The sequence below is a fragment of the Ailuropoda melanoleuca genome, chromosome 11 (genome assembly GCF_002007445.2).
Source record: "Ailuropoda melanoleuca isolate Jingjing chromosome 11, ASM200744v2, whole genome shotgun sequence".
In the NCBI taxonomy this organism is placed as follows: domain Eukaryota; kingdom Metazoa; phylum Chordata; class Mammalia; order Carnivora; family Ursidae; genus Ailuropoda; species Ailuropoda melanoleuca.
The window spans coordinates 41,078,240-41,104,432 of NC_048228.1; the positions used below are offsets into that span (position 1 = coordinate 41,078,240).

The window sequence follows — 26,193 nt, forward strand, 5'->3', positions numbered from 1 at the left end:
TTGTTTTTATGAAAAATCTTTTAGAAAGAAATTACTTTCAGATGTTCAGGAAATTTTCCATTGTTAAAATGTCTTTCATAAACCTTAGTTTGGGCTCCATGAACTGTCAATTCCCGAAAGGTCCTTGTGGATGAAAGCAACATGGAACAAACTTAGCACATCAGCAAAATGAGCCCGACAGTGTGTTGATCGACTCCTGCTGCAGAAGAAAAATGGCTTTGCCCTGTCAAGGCCCAGGAAGATTTGGTTACCTGGCAAGGCTACTGCTAATCTCTATACTCACTTCGTTTTCGAAGATTCTTTGTGGGAGGATGAAGACGATGACTGTGACTTGGTTTCTTTCTCCAGTCTGGCTTTCTTGCTATCATGGTCTTTCTCTGCTTCAGCCTATTAGTGTGGCATAACAAAGTACACTGTTACAAGGACAGACATTCAGACAAAACAGAAAAATCTACCCAGCAAAGGTACTGAGAATCATTGGACTTTTGGCAACATCTATACTCACATAGCAAACTTCTAACTACCTACACTGTGTGTGTTTCGGCGGGTGGAGGGAGGCAGACAATCGATATTTGATGAGATTTGTACTGAGACAGGTCTTCACACAAGGAAGGCGTGTTCTTCCCATCCAGGGAAGGGAGGATGTCTATGTCTAAGTAACAGCTGACAGCAGGAAGAGTAAGTAATCATCCTGAACACATCACTGATGTTTTTCTAAATAGAAAAGAATCAATAAAACATGCACATTCACAGCAAGGAACAACAGATGACTTTATGAGTGACATCCCCCTTTCTTTCAAAAGGACCATCCACTTATGCCCACTAATTTATTCTTCGTATAAAATTAGGAGTGGAGTACTTGAAGCTCACTTTTCATCTAATTAAAAATAAGTACGCTTTTGAGAAAGAAACAGCGTTACAAAACCCTCAGTCTCTGTATCTTACAGACAGGACTAAAAAGACACACAACAAAGTAATAAGAATAGTCACTCTGGGATTCCAGCTAACTTTTTTTTCCTCTTCCACTGACCCCAACTGTCTTTCTTCCTTTCTTTTTAAGAGATTGTCTTTATATCTCTCTATACGTATATGGGGACACATTTCTATTTTTCAAAAAATTTGAAAAAAAATGAAGGATAAATAAATTTTAACGAGGGAAGAGTATGAACAGAAGGGATATTTAATTCTATAGAGAGTCACATACCTCAAAAACATGTTTATACCAACTAACGTGCAAGCTAAACACACACAATGATTAGGAGAACAAAGACTTCTTCATGGCAAAGTCTCCTTCCCTTGTCGACACGCAGAGCAAGTATACAGCAAGCCTCCCGTAGACACGGTGACTTCACGGCGGCCTCCTTCCCACGGGTCTGGGCTCACATGACCGCTCCGTGGGAAGGCCAGCCGGTGACAATAAGGTGATTGGTGGGAGTCCTTCAATTAATTCTGATGCACATTTAGAACTAAACTCCTCCAACTGTCAGTTCACCCAGAGAGAAATCTGGGACACCACCCAGTCAATCTAGGACAATCCCTAAAAAACCTGAGATCCTCTCTCAAAGCCTGAGAGGAAAAAAAAAATTCTTCAAATTAACTGACTGTGGGAGGCCCTGATTTTTTTGCTTCAACAAAAAGAGAGACAGTAGTCTCTCCCTCACTCCCTGAATTTCTCCAAGAAGAATGAATAAATTTTGATGGGCAGGCTCCAGCTCTGCCCAGACACTAATAAGCAGCATGAGCCCGCTCGAAGGAAGGGGTGAGTGCTCGAAGGAAGGGGGGAGCGAAGCGTGCCCCTCCTCCACCAGACACCCTGCAGATACGTGCGCCTCAGCACGCCGCGCCATCCGGCCCTGACGGCCCTTCAGATCTCTCCCGGAAAAATATTTTATCTCTTGCTTCAAAATGGATCACTGAAGGTGGCTTATCAAGGTAGAGGTTCCTAATCTCTTGGTGTGTGCACAGTGACAATATGAAAAGGGGAAAATACCGGAAGGGAATAGAGAAGAGAAATGAAATCCAAGGGAAGGCTTTCACCCTCCTCGAGGCTGATTCCACGTGGCCTGCACACTCCCAACAGCCCCCACAGTATCTAGACAGACCTCGGACACGGCCAGTCCACAGTGACCAAGTTCAAAGACTTGGTGCAAAAATTGGAAATGTAGGGGCGCCTGGGTGGCACAGCGGTTAAACGTCTGCCTTCGGCTCAGGGCGTGATCCTGGCGTTATGGGATCGAGCCCCACATCAGGCTCGTCCGCTATGAGCCTGCTTCTTCCTCTCCCACTCCCCCTGCTTGTTCCCTCTCGCTAGCTGTCTCTATCTCTGTCAAATAAATAATAATAAAAAAAAAAATTGGAAATGTAATTACATTTTTATATTGATTAAATGTTGAAGTGGTGATGTTTTAGATACACCGGATTAAATAAAAATTTAAAAACTGTTTTCAACGCTTTTTGCCTTTTTATATTTTTTAATGTGGCTACTAGAAAATGTAAAATCACGTATATGGATTACATTGTATTCCTAGTGGACAGTACCATGCTACTGCTTCCTAGAGCCAATCTGCAAATCAGGCCCTGAACTTCCAGTCAGCCAATGCAAAGAAGGAATTATAAAATGTACAGGTTAGGGGCACTTGAGTGGTTCAGTCGTTTAAATGTCCGACCCTTGGTTTCGGCTCAGGTCATGATCTTGGGGCTGTGGGATCGAGCCCCCTGTCAGGCTCTGTGCTCAGCAGGGAGTCTGCTTGAGTTTCTCTCTCTCCCTCTTTGTCTGCCCCTCCCCCTCCTCTAACAAAATAAATAAAATTAAAAAAATAAAATGTACAGGTTAGAGAAGATAAAAACAAAGCAGCTACTCGGAAATATAACCATTTATTAAGAAGACTGGAGAAAAAGCATCCGGGGGGCGGGGGGTCCCTAGTAAGGAGATAATGTGACGTAAATAAACAGGCACATCTTAAAGGCACAGCTGAACGAGGACAGGGAATGTCACACAGCTGTTTCTCCTGTGGCCTTCAGCATGGATGTCACGGGCCAGCAGCAGAATTCTGGAGCACAATTCAGAAGAAATGAAAGGCGCTGGCACATGGGGTTCCGCACAGCACACAGATCCCCATTCAACAATTCGTAATGGTGACCCTTGAGAGACCGTCCTCACTGGCAGAGAAGAGAGAGTAAACTGAAAATGACTGGGTTAAAACAGAACCCTACTATTCTCCCTGTCAGTTAAGAGCCTACTGGGCCCAAGAGTCTCTGCCACTGGTGGGCCCAGCAAATTCTCCATTTTAAGATTAAGGGCTGGCAAGCTGGCTGGCAAGCAGTGCAAGATGATGGGAGATTTCTCTTTGGGCAAAGTCACAGAATTTGCTGAAATATTCAGACAGGATATGTACATATGGTAGTTAGCCATATATATACTTTTTCCAGTGGAAGGCAGTTCTTGGCAATTAATGACACACAGGATAAGTCCCCATGGGAAAAATAGGCACCAACTGTCCACAAGGGTACTTCCTTAAACAAACAAATGAAAGAACCACCAAACCCCAGAGCTGGAATGAGAGTTCATTTTTGTTTGTATACCCTTCATGCTGCTTAAGACATGCTAGTTAGGACGATAAACCAAAGTGGCAGACCTTATACACCACGCATGCAAATAAAAGACTCCCAGTGAGTCAACCCGCACGAACTGGACATTACCCCTGGCTTGTGCCAATCAGTGACTCAAGAGAGCAGCCCCAAACCCCAAGAAGTCACCAAACACGAACGCGGACACCAGCATTTAACACCCGTGTTGGCACTTCCTGGGGTAACATGCTCATGATGCCGACAGGCAGCATGACAAACTGACCGTACTCCGTAAGCTGGCAGAAAGTCAGCCATTCAACCCAATCAAGCTACGTCCCCCTTCTGGTGATTTCCCTTGCTTGACTGAGTTCAGGCCTGTGGGCTTGAGGTCAGTGTTTCTGCACACGATGTACTTGAAGCCCTGTCATCTTCTGTCTGGAACAGTCACAGAGGCTTCCCCAGAGTAAGTATTTGCAACTGGCCCAGAAGGTAAGCTGAGCGGCTGGGGGCACAGCTGAGGCCTCTCAGCCTAAGTGGCTGGATTTAGGAAAGGGCCATTGTACAGGGCGCCGGGCAGTACTCAGCGGCAGGAAATGCAGTCTTGAATTCCAAGACTGAAAAGCAGGAGGCAAGGAGTTCTTCAGATTTTTCTGGGACAAGCAGCCATTTGAAAAGGAGACAAGAGTGATGTACTCTCTCTTCAAGAGGAAAAAGAAGGCTCCTGCGCCCCTATCTCCTTAGCCACAGATCAAGCCCCATTGCGGGGAAGCCTGTGTAAGCTCTGGGCTTTGGAAGTTCCCTTTTTCCAAAAGGATAAGCATCTCAACAGGGCCTCCATCTACAACAAAAGAAGGCCGTGCTGGCTGATGACTGGTTCCTAACTAACTTGTTTCCTTTTCTCAACCTGTTGGGTCAGGCAGCCAAGGACTACCCGCCAGACACTGCCCCACCTACAGAGGACAGCACAAGGGCAAGTCTGAAAACCGTAAAAGGAAGCGCTGGTGCTGTGCTGGGCCCCGCCGGGTTCTGCAGGAGAACACCCTCAAGGCAGCCTCCTGCCTGCCCCGGCATATGGCTCACCATCTAAGTACCCACAGGTAGCAAATGGAAAATGAAGACAGCTTGTCCAAAACGGACACTCATTTTAGTCCACAGAGTTTCTGCCAGGAGCTTAGCTAGGACAGACAGAGCGGAGGAGCATGTGAAAGGGGAACAGATGTAGAAAGGCTGGCAGGGGTGGGGGTGGGGACATGGCACACTGGACTGGCAGGAACGGGGACAACAGAGGGACTGAGCCAGGATAACATTCCGTCAGACTCAGTGTATCACCAATCTTGAACTATGACCTTGTGCCTCTCTCCAATAATCCCCCCAACCAGACACCTGGGTACCAAAAAACAAAACAAACCAACCATCAGGTGTGAAAGAGAAGAACATCACTTCACTGGGAGGAGTCCACACGAGCTCCAGAACTACTTTTGCTAAGCAAGCAGCCAATGGATGTTAGAGCCTTCCTGGATCTCCTCTAGAAAAGGGAGCAGCTGAACAAGTAACCCGTAGGGTCTTGGCACTCAAACTGTAAGACCGTCATCTCCCTCAGGGTAGCAGCTGGGGATAGGCAAAGTGGAGAAGCAGCCTTCGGGAAATTTGGGATTTGCCTCCGCGGGAGGTTCACTAAGACGATGACACAGCGGGCACCAGGTCCAATCAGCACCAAGAACGAGGGCAGGGACTTACTGAGAAGATAGATTACAGTCACCGCGATTACAGTCACGGTACTACAGAAAAGGAAAATTAACCCACTTCCCCACTTCTTCTTGGGGAGAAAATACACAGGCATAAGAGGGGTTTAAAGCAGCTTGGCAACCACGCCCCTACGCTTATGATGCTCTTCTGAGGGCAACAGACAAGGCACGAAGAAATCAGACATCAGTGGCGGTAGGAAACTCCAAGGGGTGACTTTTTCAAACCCTTGATTTTGAAGACGACTAACTAGAAATGTTGGTCTGAATAAACAATCCAAGAAAGACAGTTAGATCTTGGATAGAAGGAAAAGACTGAACAAACCATATGCAAGCAATAAAAACGCACACTCTCCCACCACATCCCAGAACTTCCTTTTCCCATTCCCTGAAATTGATGTGATAGCCCTGAAATGTTATTTCCAAAAATGCCAATGCTTTTTGGTCAGTGAAGCAATTATTTAGAAAAATGAAAAGGGAGGCTTGAACGAATATACCTCCTTGTTCAGGTATTTGTCTCCTAATGGTTAGGACAGTCTGGCATTTTATTTGAGAGGCGATCTATGCAATGTTCAAAATTAAATGAGATATTATCTACAAAGTGCCTAGAATACCTAACTCACGCCCGGAGCGCTGTGCACGTGAGCTGTGTTGTGAGAATGCTCTCAACTGCGCTGGACTGTATGTGTTCTTTCGTACTTCTCGACTTCCATTTGTCTTTCTAGTCTGGAAAACGTTAAGATTGGTTTACAAATTATATAAATGAAAATACAAGTTGTATTTTAAATTCTAAACTGGAAGCTAGATGATGAAATCTGTAGTTTTTGTAGGGAGCACTACACGTCGAGTCACGCCTATTTTCTCCCACAATTTTCTCCATTTTTCCATCATGAACCGCCCCCTGCCCAGTCCTTTAAGGTAGTGAATACTTTTCTCCAGGTGCTACATCCAACAGCTTCATCAGAGCGGCTGTCATCCACTGTTAAGTCTTGAGGATGACCCTCTCCTGCTTTAAGTCTAAAATGGCTTCAAGGACCTGGTAACCCTCTGAAAATGTTTGCTAAATTTTGCACCACAAAAGGAACAGACAGAATCAAAATGAAAAACTAGAGGTCAGGGGCGCCTGGCTGGCTCAGTCAGTAGAGTAAGTGACTCAATCTCAGGGTGATGAGTTTGAGCCCCATGCTGGGCATGGAGTCTACTGAAAAACCAAAAAAGAAAATACAGAAGAAAACCGAAATTTCACTAATGCGAAGGATCAGGCACATTCTTCAACCGCTCAGAGAGCTTTTTTTTCTAGTGTTCACACTTAAAATGAAAGCAATGAACAAATCTTCACCATCCAAATTTGTGGAAAAGCACTCAGGCTTGAACTGATACCAGCCCTGCCTGCCTTGGGGCCCAGGCGCACAAGCTGGGGGGAGGCAGCCACTCTGTGGGGAAGGCCCAAACAGTGGGAGTCAGGGTCCTGATAGGAAAGGTGGGAGCCCGTCCACACTGGGACGGATCTCAGGGTCATATGATCAATATTCATAATACCTGGAACCCAGCAGGAATAAACCCAAAGACTATGATTCTTTGAGCATGAAGTAAGTACACAGTTGAACTACTTTTAAACTTATTTATCTGACAGCTTCTAACTACTGACATACTTTAGGCAAGGAATTCCTCGTTGCCTAGATCCATGATGTCACAATGGAGCACCTGCAGGAACGTCTGGATCCAGAGAACCAGGTTTGCACAATCTCAGCCCCGTGGTATGGCTCTACTCCAGCTGGTCCCAGCTCCACTAGGCATTAGGAGGGAGGAAGGGTGGGGGTGCAAACCCTGCCGTCGGCAATAAAGGCTCCTGGGGTGACCAGCATGTGTAGCCAGGGTCTGGAACCACTGGTTCAGACCCTGATCCTGTCAGTATCACAGCAGAGAGGCAAACTGTTCCCAGGGGCAGATCTCTCTGCTGCCTGCCAAAGCATTCAAGAAAGCATGCATCTGACTCAGCTTAGGGGTCATTATTTCTACATCCTCCAGACAGAAAGCTAAACGAGCTGCCCGAGTGCAGCAAGGCCAAGGGCTGGGAATGGCTTTTTGGAGCGCACGGCTCACACACAACAGGAGAGCTGAGTTTCCTGTTCCAGAGCTACAAGCAATGCTTCTAGATTTGCACAGGGGTGTGGACCAGGCTGAGAACTGTCTGGGGAGCCTCCAATTCCTAACATTCCCACCTGGTTTGTAAGTATTTTAGAAGCAAATCCTTCTCCCCACTCAAGCTAATGCAGAAGGTTCACTAGAGACTAGACAATACATGACAGCTGGGGGACAAGTAAAAAAAAGATTTCCCAGGAGAAAGGGGTGGTATAGGAGTGCATTTTTTAAAGATTTATTTATTTCAGAGAGACAGCGAGAGAGAGCAAAGGGAGGGGCAAAGGGAGAATATCTTCAAGCAGACTCCCTGCAGAGCGTGCAGCCCCATGCAGGGCTTGACCCCACAACAGACAAGATCATGACCTGAGCAGAAAGCAAGAGTCAGAGGCTTAACCGACTGAACTAAGCAGGTGCCCCAAGGAGGGTATTTCTGAACCTTTCTCGGGAATATGAGACGCAGGCACCTTTTTCCTAGCCGGGTCCATGACAATTTCATCCATAAAGTTTAATGCTTTTAACACACACACACACACACACACACAGACCGTATTAAACGTTATCGGACATGGGAATATGCCCTCTTCTGGCTGAAGCATCACCACCAATTAAGACTGGATCCCACCCAGCTTGAGCGGCCGGCTGCGGTTATGGTGGTAATACACACCCTCACGTCTCATTCAACAAGCTTCTGGAGAAAACAGTCGCCTTTTGCTATTTGATAAAGTCATGTTATATTTTTAACCTGGTGGAGTAACTGGTCGAAACACAGACAGGACAGCAGGCTTCATGATCTTTTTGTCCTTTGTTATTCTTAGCTCAACTTCCACAACTGAGTAAGAAGTTTTTTTGTGTTCTTACAAGAGTGTTAAAAATTTTTATCCCTTGTCAGCAGGAAAGAGTTGGCCCTTCTTGTGCCTTTCACTCTGAATCTTGAACAGATTAGGTTGGAATGCCACAGGGGGAAAAATTCACTTATCTTTACCATGAAGCATTAGCAAAAATACATCAGGAGCTCAGTGATCCAGAATATAGGAAGGAAGGAAGACTGTCCAAAACAGTGGTATGTCCAAGTGAACTCAGGATCTTAAGTAGTGTATGAATTTTTTTTTATTTATTTGTTTGACAGAGAGGGAGACAGCACAAGCGAGGGGGAGCAGGAGAGGGAGAAGCAGACTCCCCACCGAGCAGGGAGCCCAGTAGCGGAACTCAATCCCAGGACCTCGGGACCATGATCTGAGCCAAAGGCAGACGCTTAACTGATTGAGCCAGCCAGAGGCCCCATGAATTCTTCCGCATTATGTTCATTCCTTAAATGAAATTTCCAAAAACTGTGATAACTAAAATGACAGATTTTCAATACCATACAACATACTATTATCAGTCCGGTATTACTCAACAAGGTATCCTAACCATGCATTTAATAGCTCTATAACTTTTTTTTAATAATGTTCTGCTTATTAATAAAAGCCTTTAATAGAGGTCGCAAATTCTAAATCTGGTAGTTTCAAGTTAATGAGGTGTTAGGCAGCCATGAGTTAAAATATAGATGTAGTACTAGTACTAAAAAGGAATATACCACAGGAGAAAATTTTAGCATATAGCAGTTCTTTCAGTAATTCAGAATACTGATTAACATTTCAGTTAGTGTAAGGTATTAATTTCTAGGGCAAAACTTAATAATGGGTCAGAAGGTAAATACCAATGTTATCAGAAAAAAATAATGTACCCCAAAATGCTATGTCATCCTATAACAAGATAGCCTTTACCATGCCTGCCTCACCCTTTCTCAAACTAGCAAGACTGCTGAAGGGATCTAGCATTTGCTAATGCCTGCCGGCAGAGTGGGAAGCACGCAGCTCCACAGTGACAGGGTCATTCTGGTATAGGAGCAAAGGCTATATCAGATCGGAGCAGAGACTTCCACCTCTTCTAGGACAACTCAGGGGTCATAGCCGCCCCAAGCCAACAGCAGGTACAATCCACACTGCAGAGGGAGGCTAGGCCCCCTTCACTCACCTTTCTTTTTTTGGCCAACTTGCTTGAATTGTCTGCGCCTCTCTTCTCCGAATCGAGCTTCTTCCCTCCGGGAGGCTGCTTGTCCTCGGGTTTCCTTGGACGGCCCCCCTTGCCAGGAAGCTGGGGTATCCGAGAAAGAAGGTCCAGGGTTATCTTCACCATCAAGATCGGCGGGGCAGGAGTGTCCCTGAGTGGGGACAGCAGCTTGGGGTCTCTTGCAGGCCCCGGAAGCTTGTCCTTCCTGCGGTCCTCCTGGATGACCACAGCGCGCCGGCAGCCACTAGTCCTGCTGCCGCTGCCGCCGCCGCTGTGCGGTGGGCCCTGGCTCTGGGTCAGGGGAACCAGGGCAAAGTGCTCGGGGCTCCTGGCCCCCGCATTGTCCTTCGTGGGCTCGGGGTCCGAGAGCGCCTTGGACGGGGCCAGCGGCCCGCTCCTGTGCTTCTTCTGCTCGCCGGGGCTGGGCGCTGCCGGCTTGGGCTCTCTGTCTCCCGCACGGGGCCGCCCTTTCGTCTTCACCTTGGGCTTGTCTTTGGAAGGCTGCTCTTTGGAGCCGTACGGAGGGGGTCCCGGCTCAGTTTCCACCTGCAGGCCCGCCCGTGAGTCTCCCTGGGCCAAGGCCTTGACGGGCTTCTTGGGTTGTTTGGTTCCGACCGTCTGCCTCTGCGGCGGCTCCTGCTGCGCGGGCGACTTCTGACAGCTTCTCTTGCCGGCGTGGGGGCCTTCAGAGGCGCCCCGAGGGGCTTTGCTGGAGCTTCTTAGGGGAGGATCTTTGGATTCCGAGCGCTCGGGACCAGGGGCGGGGCCGCCGCTGTCGCCTCCACCCTTGCCCTTACTGTCGGGATGCCGAGGCAGGGGCTCTGTGCTCCCCTGCGCATCCGGGGGTGCTGCCGGCTGGCTGACCTTGGTCAGCCAGTTGTCCAGCTGCCATTTGTTTGTTGTAGGAGGCTCAGGCTAAAAACAAAGGACAAGAGAAAAATGTGAACTGACCAAGGATGATAAGCACTTCTGTGCTAGTCAACCAATTGTATAGGACTCTCCCAGGGAGATGCAATCATTCCAAAACCCAAGAATTCGAGTCCTTTTTATCCTTCTCTAATTACAGGTCAGAGTCCCTTAATAATTAACTCTTAACACAATCTTCCAATCTGTTTGTGCTACAGGAACCTTTGCTGTAGCAGATACTGACTAATGATAGACCATGAGATACCGACCACTGACCATTGCTGAGAAATCTCTGTAATATTAAGTATTTTATTCTAATGGTAATTACAGTGTAATTTAGACAGAACTGACACATTTTGGCTTGTAAACTACCAGGAAATAAAGGGAGAAATAAAGAATAAACAGAATCCTTTTATCAAAAGGATTTTCAGAAGGCCAATGAATACACTAATTCTTAGTGATTACCTGTAGGCTTTACCCTGTTTTTTTACATAGTTTTCCACTGAAAATGACTTCCCTCAAGATTTGATTTCATCTCTTTTATTTACTTAAAAACATTAAACATTTGTCCATGACCAGGCTTACAGATGATCATGGATTACAGCCTGATTTTCAAATTCTATGCCTTGGTAATAGGACAAGTGAAGTCACATTGACCAATTAAATTGGTCCCTAAGTTTAGTCCCACTTTAATCCTTTAAAAAATCAAACATTAAGTCTCTTGTTACAGACAATCTTACCTGAAAGAGCACCTATTTTTCTAAGAAACACAGGGAGGCTCCAGGCACACAATTAAAAGCAGTGAGATTAGACTGATGACAGCACATGTGATGTGACTAACAAACAGAAGTTCCTGACTTCTGGGCTCTTAGCGGCTGTTTAAGGCTTTGTGGCTAACTGACTGCCGATGTATCCCAACGTGCTCTCCAAGCAGATTATTAACAGAAGACCCAATGACATCTGTATCTCCAAGTTCCACTCTTACATCTTGCATGTAGTGGTAAAGTGAGCTACTTACCTGAGCATTTCTACAGGCACACTACCGTACCGATCCATCTCAGGCCGCGTGGAAACAGATTCATGGCTAACACAGTAAGCACTGATTACACCTTCTGAAAGGGCAGTACATCACTGACATGCTACATGTTTTTAAGATTCATTCATTCTGATGGGTGGTTTGTATGAATGACTAAATCATATACACGATGCACCAGGAAGTTAACTGGAAGATATTCTACGTGGGATTTAACTGGTTAGATGATGGATAAGTAGCTCACTCCAGTAGGTGGATGGTATTTTACAGGGAGAGATTGCTAACAATTTTCCCAAGTGGAACGTCCCAAATAATTCAACTCTATAAAAACACAACAACCTAATACATCAAGACACGGAGTTTTTGCCTAGGAAAAACTTAGGTAATAGAATGATCAGGGAGGTAGTTTGGGTTTGGTATATTACAGCAGAAGAGGAACTTTAAGGAACCAGGTATGACTAAACTTCGGCCACAAAGAGGGCCGCAGAACTGTTTTTTCTGCCTACCCCTTACTGCTGCTTAATATCATAGATCTCCTTCAATATCAACTCTATACCCAGGCTCTCATGTGAATTTCAGAGCAGAGAAGAGGGAAGAAGGAAACTACTCTAATGTGCCAAGCATTTATTTTGCCACAGGAAATGTAAAACTGTATTCCATATTCTAACAAAACAGGAGGACAGTTAAGGGTGGAGAAAAGAGTAGCACCCAATACCTACTTGTCAAACGATATTTCCTGCGAACACTTTAGGGTGTTGTAATTCGGATGGCTAACTGGGGACAAGGCATTAGGATATATCACTTGCCATTCACCTTACAAACCAAACCCTTCAAACTCTTTCTTGGGACGGGTATGGATCTCTCATCAGGGCTAACTTTACGTCCATTTGAATCACTGACATGCTCTATAGAAGAGTATTTATTCATGAACCAAAAAGGAAAGTCATTCTTGGTATAAATAACATCTGCTCTCCCCCCACCCCAAAACGGGGCAGTATAAGATACATTTAGTAGGAATGTCCTACTAAAGGAATGTCCTGATTACAGAAATAAAACACATTTTCTTCCACTGTGGTCCTAAAAATGTTCAGAAGGGAGGCATATGGCCCAATTGCAGGGTAAAATCGAGTTTATGTGCCCAGGCAAGGAGAAAGGGTAGGGCCAATCCTTTCTACAGACCTGCTATAAAAGATGGAAAATCTATAGAATTCTTTTAAGGTCAAATATTCGGGTGTTGGGATGGGGAAAACTTTAACATAAGGGACTGACTGAAATCGATTTCACAATGAATTCTAAGTAAAAGTGCTAGATAGGATCAAGGTTTGGACCTTGCTTTCTTGCCCTGCCTTTCCTCCTGCCCCGCCACCAGCCTCCCACAGCTAGCGCAACCCAAACACTGCACGCTGGACGTGAAAAAATACCAGACTTGTCTTCATCAGGCGTTTCCATAAATGTCTGACTGTATGTCCCTTTACGTCTCCTAACTCCTCAAACTGTCAGAACTTCATGTATTTTAGGATAAATTGTGATGTTGAATAAAAAGTTTTGAGCTAGGCACAAATATGCCTACTTTTTCTTTTTTTTTTTTCTTTCTTTCTTTTTCTTTTTCCTTTTTTCTTTTTTTGTTTTTTGTTTTTTGTAAGAACACTGTCATTATGAGTAAGTAGGAGTCCTAAAATGAAAGGAAAAGAAAAGGAGAGAAGAGTGAGAGAGAGAGAGGCACGGTGTCCTAGGAAAAACGGCTTCAGAGTTAGATGGCCATAGGCCTGAATCTTGGTGTTACTACCTTTTTACAGGTGAAAAGACAGCTCCCAACCTCACAGGGTGGATAGGGAGCTAAGTCAAAGAATTCATGAAAAAGTACCCAGTGTCTAGGAGGCAAATCAACAAAGGCAGTGTATTACAAAAACAAAACAAAACAAAACAAAACCAAAAAAAAAAAAAACCCCAAAAAAACCCACACTGGACAATGAATGGATTAGAAAACTAAGGAGATCCTTGAATAACTGAGAATAGAAGCATTTTTTCTGAACCGAAGCAGTAAAAAGACTCGTCCTACATATTTTGAAAAGCTGCGATTTACATTTTGATTCACACTATTAAGCAGACAGTGAAAGCAGCTTTCCCCCTAAGTTTGCCACCAGCCCACTGACAGGCATGGGACATTTCAGATCTCATAAGATCACTGGACTACTTTGTCCAATGAACTTAAAACGGTGTCATAAAAAGGAAAATTCTCAGCATTAAAAACAGGTTTTAAAAGGGGTGAGAAAGTTAAAGCTAGTAACTGTGGCTTATTGAGGAATTCATGACTCTCACACAGGAGATTTACAATAAGGCAGGTATTCCTTTTCAAAGGGGGAGAAGGTAGTTAAATACACTGGGAAAAATAAAGGTTTAAAATCTAGACCCAGACAAAATATTTCTGGTGAAGTCAAGTGTCAGGACATGACATAACAATGCGCCCAAGTCTAGATAGATTTGCTCAACACAAAGGTACAAATATGAGCCTATTTGGTAAGGCGATTTAAAAAAATAAAGTAGGATGGGAACATTTATTTTTCAACTAAGAGTCTCTAAATCTACTCCAGTAACCTTTTGAGCAATAAGATACAATGGTTTCATTAATACAAGCACCAGATTAAATGCTTCTTCCAAGTTTCAATTATTCAGCCAAATCGGTACCATGTCCATTTTATTTGAACTGAATTTTATTACTTAATTCAATTTTTTTTCTTCTTTAGTAACCAAATAAGCATGCATATTTTTCTAACTGAATGAGGTGAGACATAAAGCAAAGATCTTATAAACAGGGAACAATCACACAATTTGTCTGCACAGCATATTCAGTATCTTTTTCCCTGAGACGCAGAGAAATGATTTCAACAGTAATTAGTATCACACAAGGAAACAGCCCCCAGAAATACAGAGAGCAGTTTCCAAAATCTGAAAGGCATTTTAAGTGCAGTTAATGCTGATTCATGTTTATTCACTCCAGAAAATATTTATTGAGCACTTACTCTGTGCCAGACATAAATTTGTATCTAATAAAAAAATGACACTCAGTTATTTTTCCAGCCTCCCTTACCCTCGGCCCCAGCTGTGAAGGCTCACTACGTGTTCTCCAGATGCATTCAGTTCATGCTCTAGTGGAACTGCCTTGATTGCTAAATGGCAGAGACAAATACTGGGAACTTTAACGCTTTATCAGAAACACTCATTTCCCAGGATTCCCATCTAAAATATGCCAAGTCATTTTCTCTATACAAGCTGGTCTAATTCACTAAAAATGTCTTTCTTCCCTTTACACCAAGTAGTCTTCCCCAGCATAATTTTTACATTGCTACTCCAAGTTTTGAGGGCATCTGGTAGCCCTGATTGTTATTAAACTTCTCGTGCTCAACGATCCAGTAAAAAACAGCATAAATAAACTTAGTGCTTGCGATTTGCCGTCTCAACGGTTTATCTTATGATATCTCCCAAGGGTGGGTGACAGGCAAACACAATTACCCCTGTTTTACATGGAGCAAAGGGAGCAAGAAACACAGCCCTGGCAAAAATCACTTCGCCATCAATTTAATGCATGGCTTTTAGGGATTCAAAAATAGAACCTCTAATGACTTATTTCTAGTTCACGTTCCTGCCCTTTGCTAAATTGATCTGTCCCCTTTTGATTTCCTTAATTCATGCATTCCTGAAATTTCAAAAAGAGTTTTCATTAAGATTAAAACAGCAGCCTACTAAAAAAAAAAAAAAGCTTTCTTTTTCAACAGAAGGGAAAAGAAAATGGTGTGCAAAACATTCTTAATGAGTTGCTCTTCCAAATAACAGTAGCAACAACAGAGAAGAACTCATCGTTTTAAACAGGGGAGAGAAGACCGCTCTCCCAAACCTCTAGGGCCAAATGTCTGGTAAGAAGTAAACAGAAATAGCTGGCTCTACCCAGCACGGCAGTAGGAGAGAGCTGCCCCACGGCCAGAAGCACTCAGTCCAGGGTCAGTGCTGGCCCACAGCAGACTCTGGCCCCACACGACAGAACGCTGCCATCTTAGGCTGCCTCTCTGCCTCCTGGAGGGGACACGGTACCTCAGCAGCCGGCGTTTCTCGGGGCTCATTCTCTTCGCTGTCACTTGAGCTGCTCTCGCTCTCCGAGTCCGAGGAGCTGTCTGAGTCACTGGTGCTCTCTGACTCGGCACTGCTGGAATGTGCTGAGGCCGCTGCTTCTGGAAGGGACTGCGGAGCACTGTGAAACAACCCGAAGAGAGACTGTGAAGACACCTCGCAAGGTGGATGTTTTCCCTCTCTGCTCATTTCCCCCCCTTGGCCATTCTTCCGCTACTCAAAAGAAAGGGCCTCAACATTACCTAATATCACTAAATTACTATATCATCCAGTTGACAGAAAGGCCCACAGTGGCTCAAAAACCAGTGAAAAAATCCTTAAAATAGCTCACCAAACAGCTACATAAAAGAGAAGCCTGTGGAATTTTGCTCCTGAAGAACATTCTGAGCTATACAAAATTTATGTTCGATGGTCATGCTTTTCTATCAGAATTTGGTAAACCACAGCATGGACAGGCCGCCTGTTTTTCTAAATAAAGTTTCACTGGAACACGTCTACACCCGTTATTTTATGTATTATCTATGTCTGCTTTTATACTATGGAAGCAGAGCTGAATAGTTTCAAGACAGGCTAGATGGCCAACAAAGCCTAAAATATGTACTTTCTGACCCTTTAAATGAGTATATATTAGCCCAAGGAAGTTAATTTACAAAAGAACAGCCAATACATCAAAATCTCCCTCTATTCTCTATATGAAAACTAACCAAATGGTAGCCAGAGAATTACTGAATATCATATATTAAATATAAATGGTGTTCCTCGAGAAAGTGACCATTCACACTCTTGGGTAGTATTATAAAAGAAACGTTTCTTTATGAGTGGCTTAGGATCATCCCCAAATACCAGCCGAAGTGGAGGTTAATTACTCCAAGTTTTAAGGATAGGGCAATCGGGGCGCCTGGATGGTTCAGATGGTTAAGCATCTGCTTTCGGCTCAGCTCATGATCTCAGGGTCCTGGGATTGAGCCCACATCGGGCTCCCTGCTCAGCGGGGAGTCTGCTTCTCCCTCTCCCTCTCCCTCTGCCTCTCCCCCGCTTGTGCTCTGTTTCTCTTTTTCTCTCTCTCAAATGTATAAATAAAATCTTAAAAAAAAAAAAAAAAGAACAGGGCAGTAAGTCTAGGTCAGTGAGAAAACACATGCTGACCGCACTGCTGGACACATACCGAATTTCACAGCCTGTCTTAAAAACCTGCCCCAGAAGGATCGGCCAGAGCAGTAAATCAATAACTGTAACCTTGACAGCCTCCACATCTACCTAAAATACGAAATAACTTGTTGAATAAAATTGTGTATTGCAATAAGTAGAGCAAAAAAATATTAGATAAAGTCACTAGCTGAAGTAATTTTAAAACACACACAGGATGCTCTGATGTAATTTCCTCACATTAAAAATGCTACGTCAGGTCTGCGACCCCTTCACACTGGTAGCTGGAGTCAGTGATGATGGGAACGAGATGCACCTTCCATGTTATTCCTGCTTCAAATTTTTGCCCACCTTTCCTTTTTTCTTTTCCTCCACTTTTAAGTTAGGCTGTTTGGTCATAATTTATGGGACATCACAAGCCACCAGAAATTACTGAACAGAACACAAACAAATGAGCAGAGCTTATGAATCCATGGTCTTCCTCCGCACACACCACAGCATCACCTGCTCGACGTGAGGGGTTTGTCGCCGCGCTTGTCTCAGGACGGCTGGCCACATCTCGAGAAGCACAACAGCTACCGCACACCTGAACTCTTCGCCCGCGGGAGGCAGGTGCTGGTACATTACATCATTAAATTCAGTACCAGAGGAAAATGCTATAAAGGTAGTTCAGATAACTCCCATTTCCAAAAATTAAAGCATCTTATATTCTGGAATACGGCTGCTGTTTACAAAGGGAAACGAGTGCCATTTTTCATCACACTAAAATGCACTCTAGCTCATTTTTAAAAGCAGCTAAGGGGCGCCTGGCTGGGCTCCCGCTGGTAGAAGATGCAACCCCTGATCTCGGGGTCGTGGGTTCAAGCCCCATGTTGGGTATAGAGATTATTTAAAATCTATTTATTTATATATAAAATGAAATAAAGTAAAATGAAAGCAGCTGAAACAATTAGAAATTCATGACTGAGAAAACATGCACTATGGAAAACAATTTATAGAAATGATTCAGCTTTACAATTTCTGAAAACAGCAAATAAATCTTCCATTAAAACTTTCATAAAAATATTGGGTTCTTCAGTGTAAGTTTTAAAATACTGGTTATACAATGCTGATGAAAGTGATTTAAGCTTATTTTTAAACTCTCAAAAAATATTTATTTTAATTAAAGATTTTATTTGACAGAGAGAGAGAGAGAGCACAAGCAGGGGGAGGAGCAGAGGGAGAGAGAGAGAAGCAGACTCCCCGCTGAGCAGGGAGCCCGACTCGGGGCTCGATCCCAGGAGCCTGAGATCATGACCTGAGCTGAAGCCAGATGCTCAACCGACTGAGCCACCCAGGCGCCCCATGAACTCTCAAAAATTGTAAACATCCAAACTGATGATTTAGGTGGGTACAGGGATTGTCTCTTTTACAGCATTAACAACCTCTCCAAGCTGATTTAAGCTTCCAAAAAATTAAACAGGTACTTTCTTCTGTGATCCTTCCTGTCCTTCCCCATGAAGATGCTATGAAAGCACTGAATAAGGCTGTATTTTCCTCACTTGGTAGAAAAACGCAAACGTGCTCGCACACGTACACGATACCTTGGAGGTGCAGAGGCAGCGAGAGGCTTCTCTGGGCTCTAGGTGTTCACCACAAGGGGAAGGAGGACCAGAAAAAGAACAAAGAACAGGTTAGGATACACAGCTCAGACGTATTAGATTTAAAAGGATTCCTAGCATGACGGGGTGTATGAAACTTACTTGTTCGTTGTCACTGTCCTCACTGTCACTGAGCTGAAGGTCATCTTCAAGCATGCTGAAATGGACAGGGACAGAGACATTGTAGGATTTAAAATAATTTCTAATTACTTATTTCAGCATATAAATAGAAAATATGCTTAATGATTAAAACGGAGGGATGGGATAGGTCTAATTTTTATTTATTCATCAAATGCTTCATTTTCCTGGAAAGGTAAGTTTTACTATTGTAACACAGAAACCAGTTTAGTCCACGCTCTTTACCGTCTCAAGACTGACTCTTTCCCACGTTTTGAGCATTAAAAAGCAGAACTGCCACGAGACAGGGATTTGTGGCCAGCCCTGAGACTCAAGTTCCCAGGTCCACACCAACAAAAAAAACAATAACAACAACAAAGAGAGAAACATACGCACGATACACTCTACTTTCTTCTATAGTCTCCAACTAGAATAAGTGATTAACCATTGGTAAGCTAACCCTGGATAAGTGAATACTTGTGAAGTGTTGAGAACGGTGCCAGGGCACTTAGAAAGTGTTCTACGTGAACTCTATACACAGCAGGATACAGGAAGTTATCGAGGCCACAGTCACCAAACTGTGCAGGTATCTTCCATTTTTGTCCAAAGGACATTATTAATATTGTGCTTTATTTTTCACTGCCCCCCTCCACAAATTCTCACACACTTAAACACTAATTAGTTGAAAGAGTAGAATTACAAATGATCTTGTTCTCCAGAAAATATGTTTAACTTTACTGCTATTATTCTGGTGAAAATAAAACCTCAGTTCACTTCCTCAAAGTTATCATAATACTTATCTCTAGGCATTCTGGTTTATGATCAACCTAATATTAAGAGCAAACACGATACTTCAATTTTTTTAAAAAGCCATTTTCCAATCTGTACATGTTTACTGAAATCTTAGCCCTTCCCTACCTCCTCGCTCTTACCATCTTCCACGGGGATGCCTACATATCGGAAGAATGAATTAGTCGTTAATTGCTTGCTCCCACTTCCTCCCAAATTTATGAGCATGACTATTTGGGGAAATGTTATTAGTGCAAGTGAAAACAAAACCAATCTGCTTAAGTATTATTAATGCTCCAAAAAGCAAAATTATATTGGAGGTTACAATCCCTTTAGTATTTCCAAAAACACCTCTTCAATAAATGATCTGACCAACAATTTTCACTGCGAACCCACTAACCTGCCACTGAAGTAAGCAAGCATGATTATTTTGGGAATCCTTGGTAAAAATCATTGTATTTTCTAATGAAAATAAATAATAGAACTTGGCTCCTTCATAATGACCACCTACATGCCATGTTGTAATTCTGCCAAGGAACTATTTTCTCCAACACATGTACTAGAACTATCCTGTGAGAAGTTTCTAAAAAATATGAAAACTGTTAGCTACTTGTAAATGTAGATGTTGCTTGATATTTACCTAATGAGAGCTACCTTCTTATTTTAGCAAGGCTGGAAAACACAGCCTTCAGACGCAGGACTTGGCAGTAGATATCATAATGGTATACAGGAAAAAGTCATTCCACAGTGTTATTGCCAAGTCGTGGCTTGGCTGGGGTATACCCAAGCAAAAGATAAAATATGTATCTTTGCATAAATGTAAGGTATGACACAACCAGGAAAACAAAAACCAAAAACCTGACAGTGTATTCCATATTAACCCCCACCAAAAAAAACCACAGTAAGTGGACCTCTTTGTTTCTTAAGTCACTGGGTTCTCTATAAAACTGATTTGCTTTAATTTCCTGAAACATCAATGATCAGGTAACCAATCACACTTCCTGTTGTAAGCAGAGGGCTAAGTTATCTGCCTGGCTTCCACAAATATATTTTCCTAAAGTAAGTCAGAAAGCGTATGTTCTGACATTTAGCTCTACTTGCTCTCAGGGAATAAAAGGGACTGTAAAATTGCTGTCCCAGATTCTGAGAATTCCCCCTTCAGAGTCTTACGTAGACAATAACAAAATAAGCCTGCAGGTATGACACCTAAAGAGATAAAGGACAGTGACCTCTGAAGGAGGAGTGCTCTAGATATCGCCAAAGAAACACTCAAAAGCAGTGATAAACCAACAGGGTCAAACAAAACCTACCACTTATGTAGGATATACTGGTTATTTATTGGTTATTTACACATGGCATTTCATTTAATCAAAATTCATAGTTCAATTTAATACAAAAATCAGGTTTTTTTTTTTTAAAGAGTAAGCTCCAATAGGCCCAATGTGGGGCTTGAACTCAAGACCACGAGTCGCAAGCTCTATCAACTGAGCCAGCCAGGCGCCCCAACGCAAAAATCAACAAAGTGTATTATGAGTGTCTGCCACCCCTGCTAAGAGTAACCACGGAATCTTCCAGTAACCAGAGTTTATTATATCACCAGATGGGTAGCTCAACATAAACCAGCATGCTATTAGTGGGGCTAAGAAAGAGACTCCTAAAGTTTTTTTTATAACAGACCTGCCCTGAACCAGTAGTAAGAAAAACTAAGAAAAAAAGTTATATAAAAACCATATCTAAGTTTTACTAATACAGAAAATTAATCATGAATGTCACTGTGATTTAAAAAAAAAAAAAAGAAGAATCCACATAGTTGGGGGAAATCTAACCTGATAACAGATACAGGTTTTATTTTTAGAGATGAGGAAAAAAATTTAAAGCAAGCAGCTGCTAAAATCCCCGACTTGTCCCACAAACAGTTATGTCTGAGGCCGAGCACACTACTCGAGCACGCTTCACATAGCACGTGTGGGAGACTTGGTCCTTAAGGTGAGAAACGGCAGAACTAATTACAGCACATCTGGGTGACCACGTCTGCATCCACTAGAAGAGAATCAAACCCCTTAGACCCAGTCTCCCTTATACCAGTAAGATCTAGGTCAAGAGAGCATAAGGCCCAAGGGACACACTCAATGGTAAGCTTTTCTGGGGCAGGACCCAGTCATTTTCACCTTCACATCTTCTACAGCCAGAACTTGGCAGGTACCCTAAGAGGCCGGCTGAACGAGTAGCACCCCTTTTGCTGAATGGGTAACAGTACCTCATAGCTGTGCCCACTGAGTGATCATAGCTCCACAGACACTGCCTTTACTCACAACCCTGCAGACTGCCTCTGCCCATCCTGTCACGTTCTGAGGGTGAGGACAGGGGCTCAGGGTGGTCGCGGAGCCTGCCCAGGATCATGAAGCTGGCACATGCCGCGTCTGGCCAATAGAGGGCGCCTTGCTCGGCCAATAGAGGGCGCAATGGCTAGAAAACCCACCTGACGGGGCGAACTCTAAAGCTCCGGAATCCCCTGAGAGAAAGACTTTGATTTCAAAGAAAACAGTAATTATCCTGTTGGAATAAAATGGATGCACTCTTTTTCCCTTATGAAAATAAATGAACTGTAAACCTTATCTACTTTTAAAATTGGTTAAATGACTAATTTCACTTCCAAACACCAAGACAAAGGGAGCTATTTCAAAGCACTTGCCACCATACGGCCTCCGCTGGCACTGCTCAAAAGAAGCCAAATACTCAGGTACAGCAACTCTTTGAACTAACACGTAGGTTTGACCACATTTTACATTACTGGTGAGGGAGAGTTTTTACTTAAAGGTTACAACGATCCTCAAACCCCTTTGTGCAGATGCTTTCTTCAGGCAGCTGCAGCGCAAAGCTTACAGGGCGTGTACACGTTCCGGCAGGCAGGCCGCAGGGGCTCAGAGCCCGACTGTTCCGGGTGAAGACGCACAAGACAGGCCCTCCTTCCTTTCCCATTCCCCGGTCCTGAGCTTGCCAAAGACTTCACTGCCAACAGCCTGTAACATCTCAATTCAAACCCCAAAACTGCTTAAATAAGCTGACTTTTTGGCTCAGTGTTTCCTACGATCGGGCCATCCATTTTATTTGGGGAAGAGCAAGTGAAGGCAAGCTCACGGTAATTAATAAGTCACAACCCTGGTATTAGGTGTGTGTAAGATGGCAAGTAATACTTTTCAGAAACCGCTAATGAACATGTGAGAATGTGTGACCTTGAACAATCTCACAAACCGAAAACTGATTTGGGGATAGAACGGGTGACAGAGGGCAGAGAAAGAGAAAGACGACGGGCTCCAAAGCAGAAGTACGTAATTCCCCAAATCTAAAATTCAATCAGGCTGTGATTCCTTTTTTTGATCAGGGTGGAAATAAGGACTGCAAATGTTTTGCAGGAGATGACGGGAGGCGACAAATTATGAAGAAGGCGCCACACATAATAAATGAAAAACTGAAAAAACACATCTCAAGCAGTTGTGACACTGCACATAATGGGAACTCTCCAAATGGTGACAGGGGCTGGCATTATTCAAATTCATGGAGTGACGGTCTACGGGAGACTATGGACAAACAAGACAGGCAAAGTGTACATAGAATAATCAAGATTATTACTGATAAGGTAAAAATTGTCAGAGGTGTAAACGGCTATTTAAAATCCATGGATGAAGTGAAGATTACCTGAGGTCACATAAGGACATGAGAAAAATTACAAGAATATAAATGAGGGGAAATCTGAAGTTAATAAGATTAAATCAGTAAGTATGACAGGGGCACCTGGCTGATTCAGTTGGTACAGCGTGCGACTCTTGATCCCGGGATTGTGAGTTCGGGCCCCGTGTTAGGCAAAAAGATTACTTAAAAAAAATACATATGTCAAATAAGGTATTATTGCAAGAATGACATAGTGGACAACCAGGAAAAACCTAGAAAAATTATTGCTGGAAATGCCGTATATTAAGTATTGTTTATACGTGTATTTAAGCAAGTTTCTGTGTAACAGTCTTCTTTCCACATTTACTCTTAGCACTTACTACATGCCAGGCCCTGCCCTAGATTCAGTGGATACAACTCTAAGCGGACAAAATCCCTGCTTTGTGGCACTTACAGTCTAGGAGAGAAGCAACTAAAATACTTTTCTCTTATGAAAGGGGAAATAAACAACAAAAATATGTATTTTTTTCAATGGGTAAAAAACCTATGGAGGGGAACAGAAGAGTAAAGATGGGCATGGGTTGTTTTCTACATGCGGTAGTTAGGGAAGTCTGCACTGGTAAGGGGATGGCATCCACTGCTGGAATAGGGGGTAGAGTGATAGGGGGGCATCCAAATCAGCAAGGAGGGGGCACCTGAGCAGCTCAGTCGGTGAGGCGTCTGCCTTCAGCTCAAGTCATGATCCCAGGGTCTTAGGATTGAGTCCCTGCTCAGCAGGGAGCCTACTTCTCCCTCTCCATCTGCACCCCTCCCCTGCTTGTGTTCTCTCTCTCTCAAATAAATAAAACCAAAAGGAAGGAAGGAAGGAAAAGAGGGAAATGAGATGAGATGAAGAGGAGAGGAGAGGAGAGGAGAGGAGAGGAGAGGAGAGGAGAGGAGAGCAGAGCAAGGAGGCCAACGAGGCCACAGTGGAAAGTATACCAGAACACAGGGGAAGAGGGATTGTAAGGGGGCTAGACAGGTAAGTTTCTGGCGGGCTCTGGGGGCCCTTGCAGGGTGAGACAGAATACACATTCTTATGGAAGCAGACCACATCTTGTGGATTTAATAGCCCAGCATCCCACAGTGGCTGGAATGCACAAACTGCCTTCAGGGCTAACAGATTCTCAGCGAATTAAAACATATCTTATTCAATCTTCCAGTCCATGCTTAAATTAGTCTACGGTCACTTACCACAGGAAATCAGCAGTTAGATCAAATGTGAGACTTAACCTCCACCGGCTCCTTCAAAACTATGCTTTGCGCAGGCAAAGGAACTAGTTCAAAGTTGTCACCGCCAGTAAGAATTACTACTCCCCGATGTTTTCAAATGGCTTCAGAGCCTGCTGCACAATCTATCAAGCCCCGTGAGACATGGCAGAAATTCTCTGGCTCCCTCTCATCATTCAGGCTCCAGATCAAATGTCACCTCCTCTGAGAGACCTTTCCTGACCTGCCTCCCAAAGTATCACCACCACCCAAAAGAACTGCTCCCCGAGCCTGTCACCATCACAGCACCTAGTCTGTATGACATGCCACCCACATTAAGTTACAGGACAAAAAGACAAGAATTCTGTCTTAGTGGCCACTGTTTCCAAGCACCTAACGCAGCACCGGGCACACAGCATGTGTTCACTAATTATGCCCTGAATTTTTGGAAAGATCTCCAAGTCACCTGCAGCCGAGTCCAGAGAACAATATTGTATCTAAGGATTCCCAAGTACTAACAACTGACAAGAAAAAGCATTAAGACCTAGATTGATTTTTAAAACCACAGTACACATGATCCCGAAATGAACACTTTTTTCTCTGACATTCAAAGTGCATTAGACCATCTCTCTGGCACTCTGCCACTCAAATAGTTTCACTGTATGTCAAAGAGCCTTCACGCTGACACTAGATCAGATTAACCTGTGAGCACTAACAGATGGGACAGACTAAGTCTGAAACATGACTGCACTTCACAAATTAACTGGGACACGGAAGTGATTCCTTTTCCCCAGGTACGTTTGGCACTTATCAATACCAGCAGCCCCACCCGGCCGACCACAACCGTCCCACCCTCATTCTCTCCCGAGCCCGGCTACCACTTTCCCTCCTCTGTCACGCTTCCCTCTCCTCCTCACCTCCACGGGGCCCTGCCTTCCCCCCTCCTTCAACCTACCAGGATCATAATAAATATTCTTTCCTAGGTGATTTTATATCTTGCAAATGAAGAGCTTTATAAAGAAAACACTACCTATGTTAGAAGAGAGAAGTACGCCTGTCACACTCTCGCAGGCACCTCTGATTTCAAGGGTTTCACTCAGCAGGAGGGCCCATCTCTCTGAGGTGCAAAACCGGCACAGAAAATGGTCTAAGTCTACCAACTAGGGACCTGAACACTGACGGAATGGCTATGAGAGGGGGTGACTCTGGCCTGCTCGGTCTGAAGCTGCTTCCCGGCCTCGTTCACATCCAGCAGCCTTTCTTCCTTTCCCCACAGGCCCAAGGACACAGCCGCTGCCTTCCCTCGGAGCCGCCTCCACACACTGCTCAGTGGGGAACTCCTCCCCCCATTCTTACTGCGAAGAGGGCCGCAAGCTCTTCAATTCCCCCTTCTTCGGTACCCCCAAAGACACTGACAAGGGCTGTTGGTGGCTGATTAGATACTGAAGGAGTATTACCTTGTTCCTAAAAACGCTTTGTAGTTATAAGAAAGAGGCATTACTTCAATACCATCAAGAAATGACAAAGTGGTTCCAATTGCTGATTTGAAAATCTTTATTACGTACTTTAAACTGTTCCAAAAACCCCAAATGTATCTGGACTTATTTGGCCTTAATAAAGAACAGCTGGGCAATAGGACTCGCTCTTTATTAGTTAAAACTAGGCCAAAAAAGTGGCAAAAAAATCTTAAATTGTACACATCCCCTAAAATTTGTTTTCCAAAGCAAAAGCTATTTAGGACTGAAATTTACAACGCTAAGAGCTTCTATTTTCTACAGTTAATATGTAAAGAATGGCTCAAATGCCTTTTTTTTTGAGAAACCCCCTTAGCACACACTCTGGTGGTACCTGAACCTTCAGCAGGAGAGCCTAATGCAGGTATAAATGTGGGGCGCTCCTTCCATTTACAACGCAGCGCAGTCTGGGAAAGTCGTCACTTGAAAGCAGCAGGAAAAAAATCTAAGCAATGGGTTTACATGGGAAATTATGGTGTTATGTTACAAACTTTTAATAAACAAAA

General features: G+C 43.9%; 1 protein-coding gene across 3 annotated transcripts in view; it reads right to left on the reverse strand.

The window, feature by feature from the left end:
- The window catches only part of AFF1 (AF4/FMR2 family member 1), a 193,346-nt gene that overhangs the window by 13,159 nt on the left and 153,994 nt on the right, over positions 1-26,193 (reverse strand). For all 3 annotated transcript variants that reach the window (XM_011232369.3, XM_011232362.3, XM_011232364.3), the window contains 5 exons: positions 18,453-18,507; positions 18,294-18,331; positions 15,529-15,685; positions 9,468-10,418; positions 284-387 (listed from right to left, as the gene is read on the reverse strand). In XM_011232369.3, coding sequence (XP_011230671.1) covers positions 284-387; positions 9,468-10,418; positions 15,529-15,685; positions 18,294-18,331; positions 18,453-18,507 — 1,305 coding nt within the window. The remainder of the gene's footprint in view (positions 1-283; positions 388-9,467; positions 10,419-15,528; positions 15,686-18,293; positions 18,332-18,452; positions 18,508-26,193) is intronic.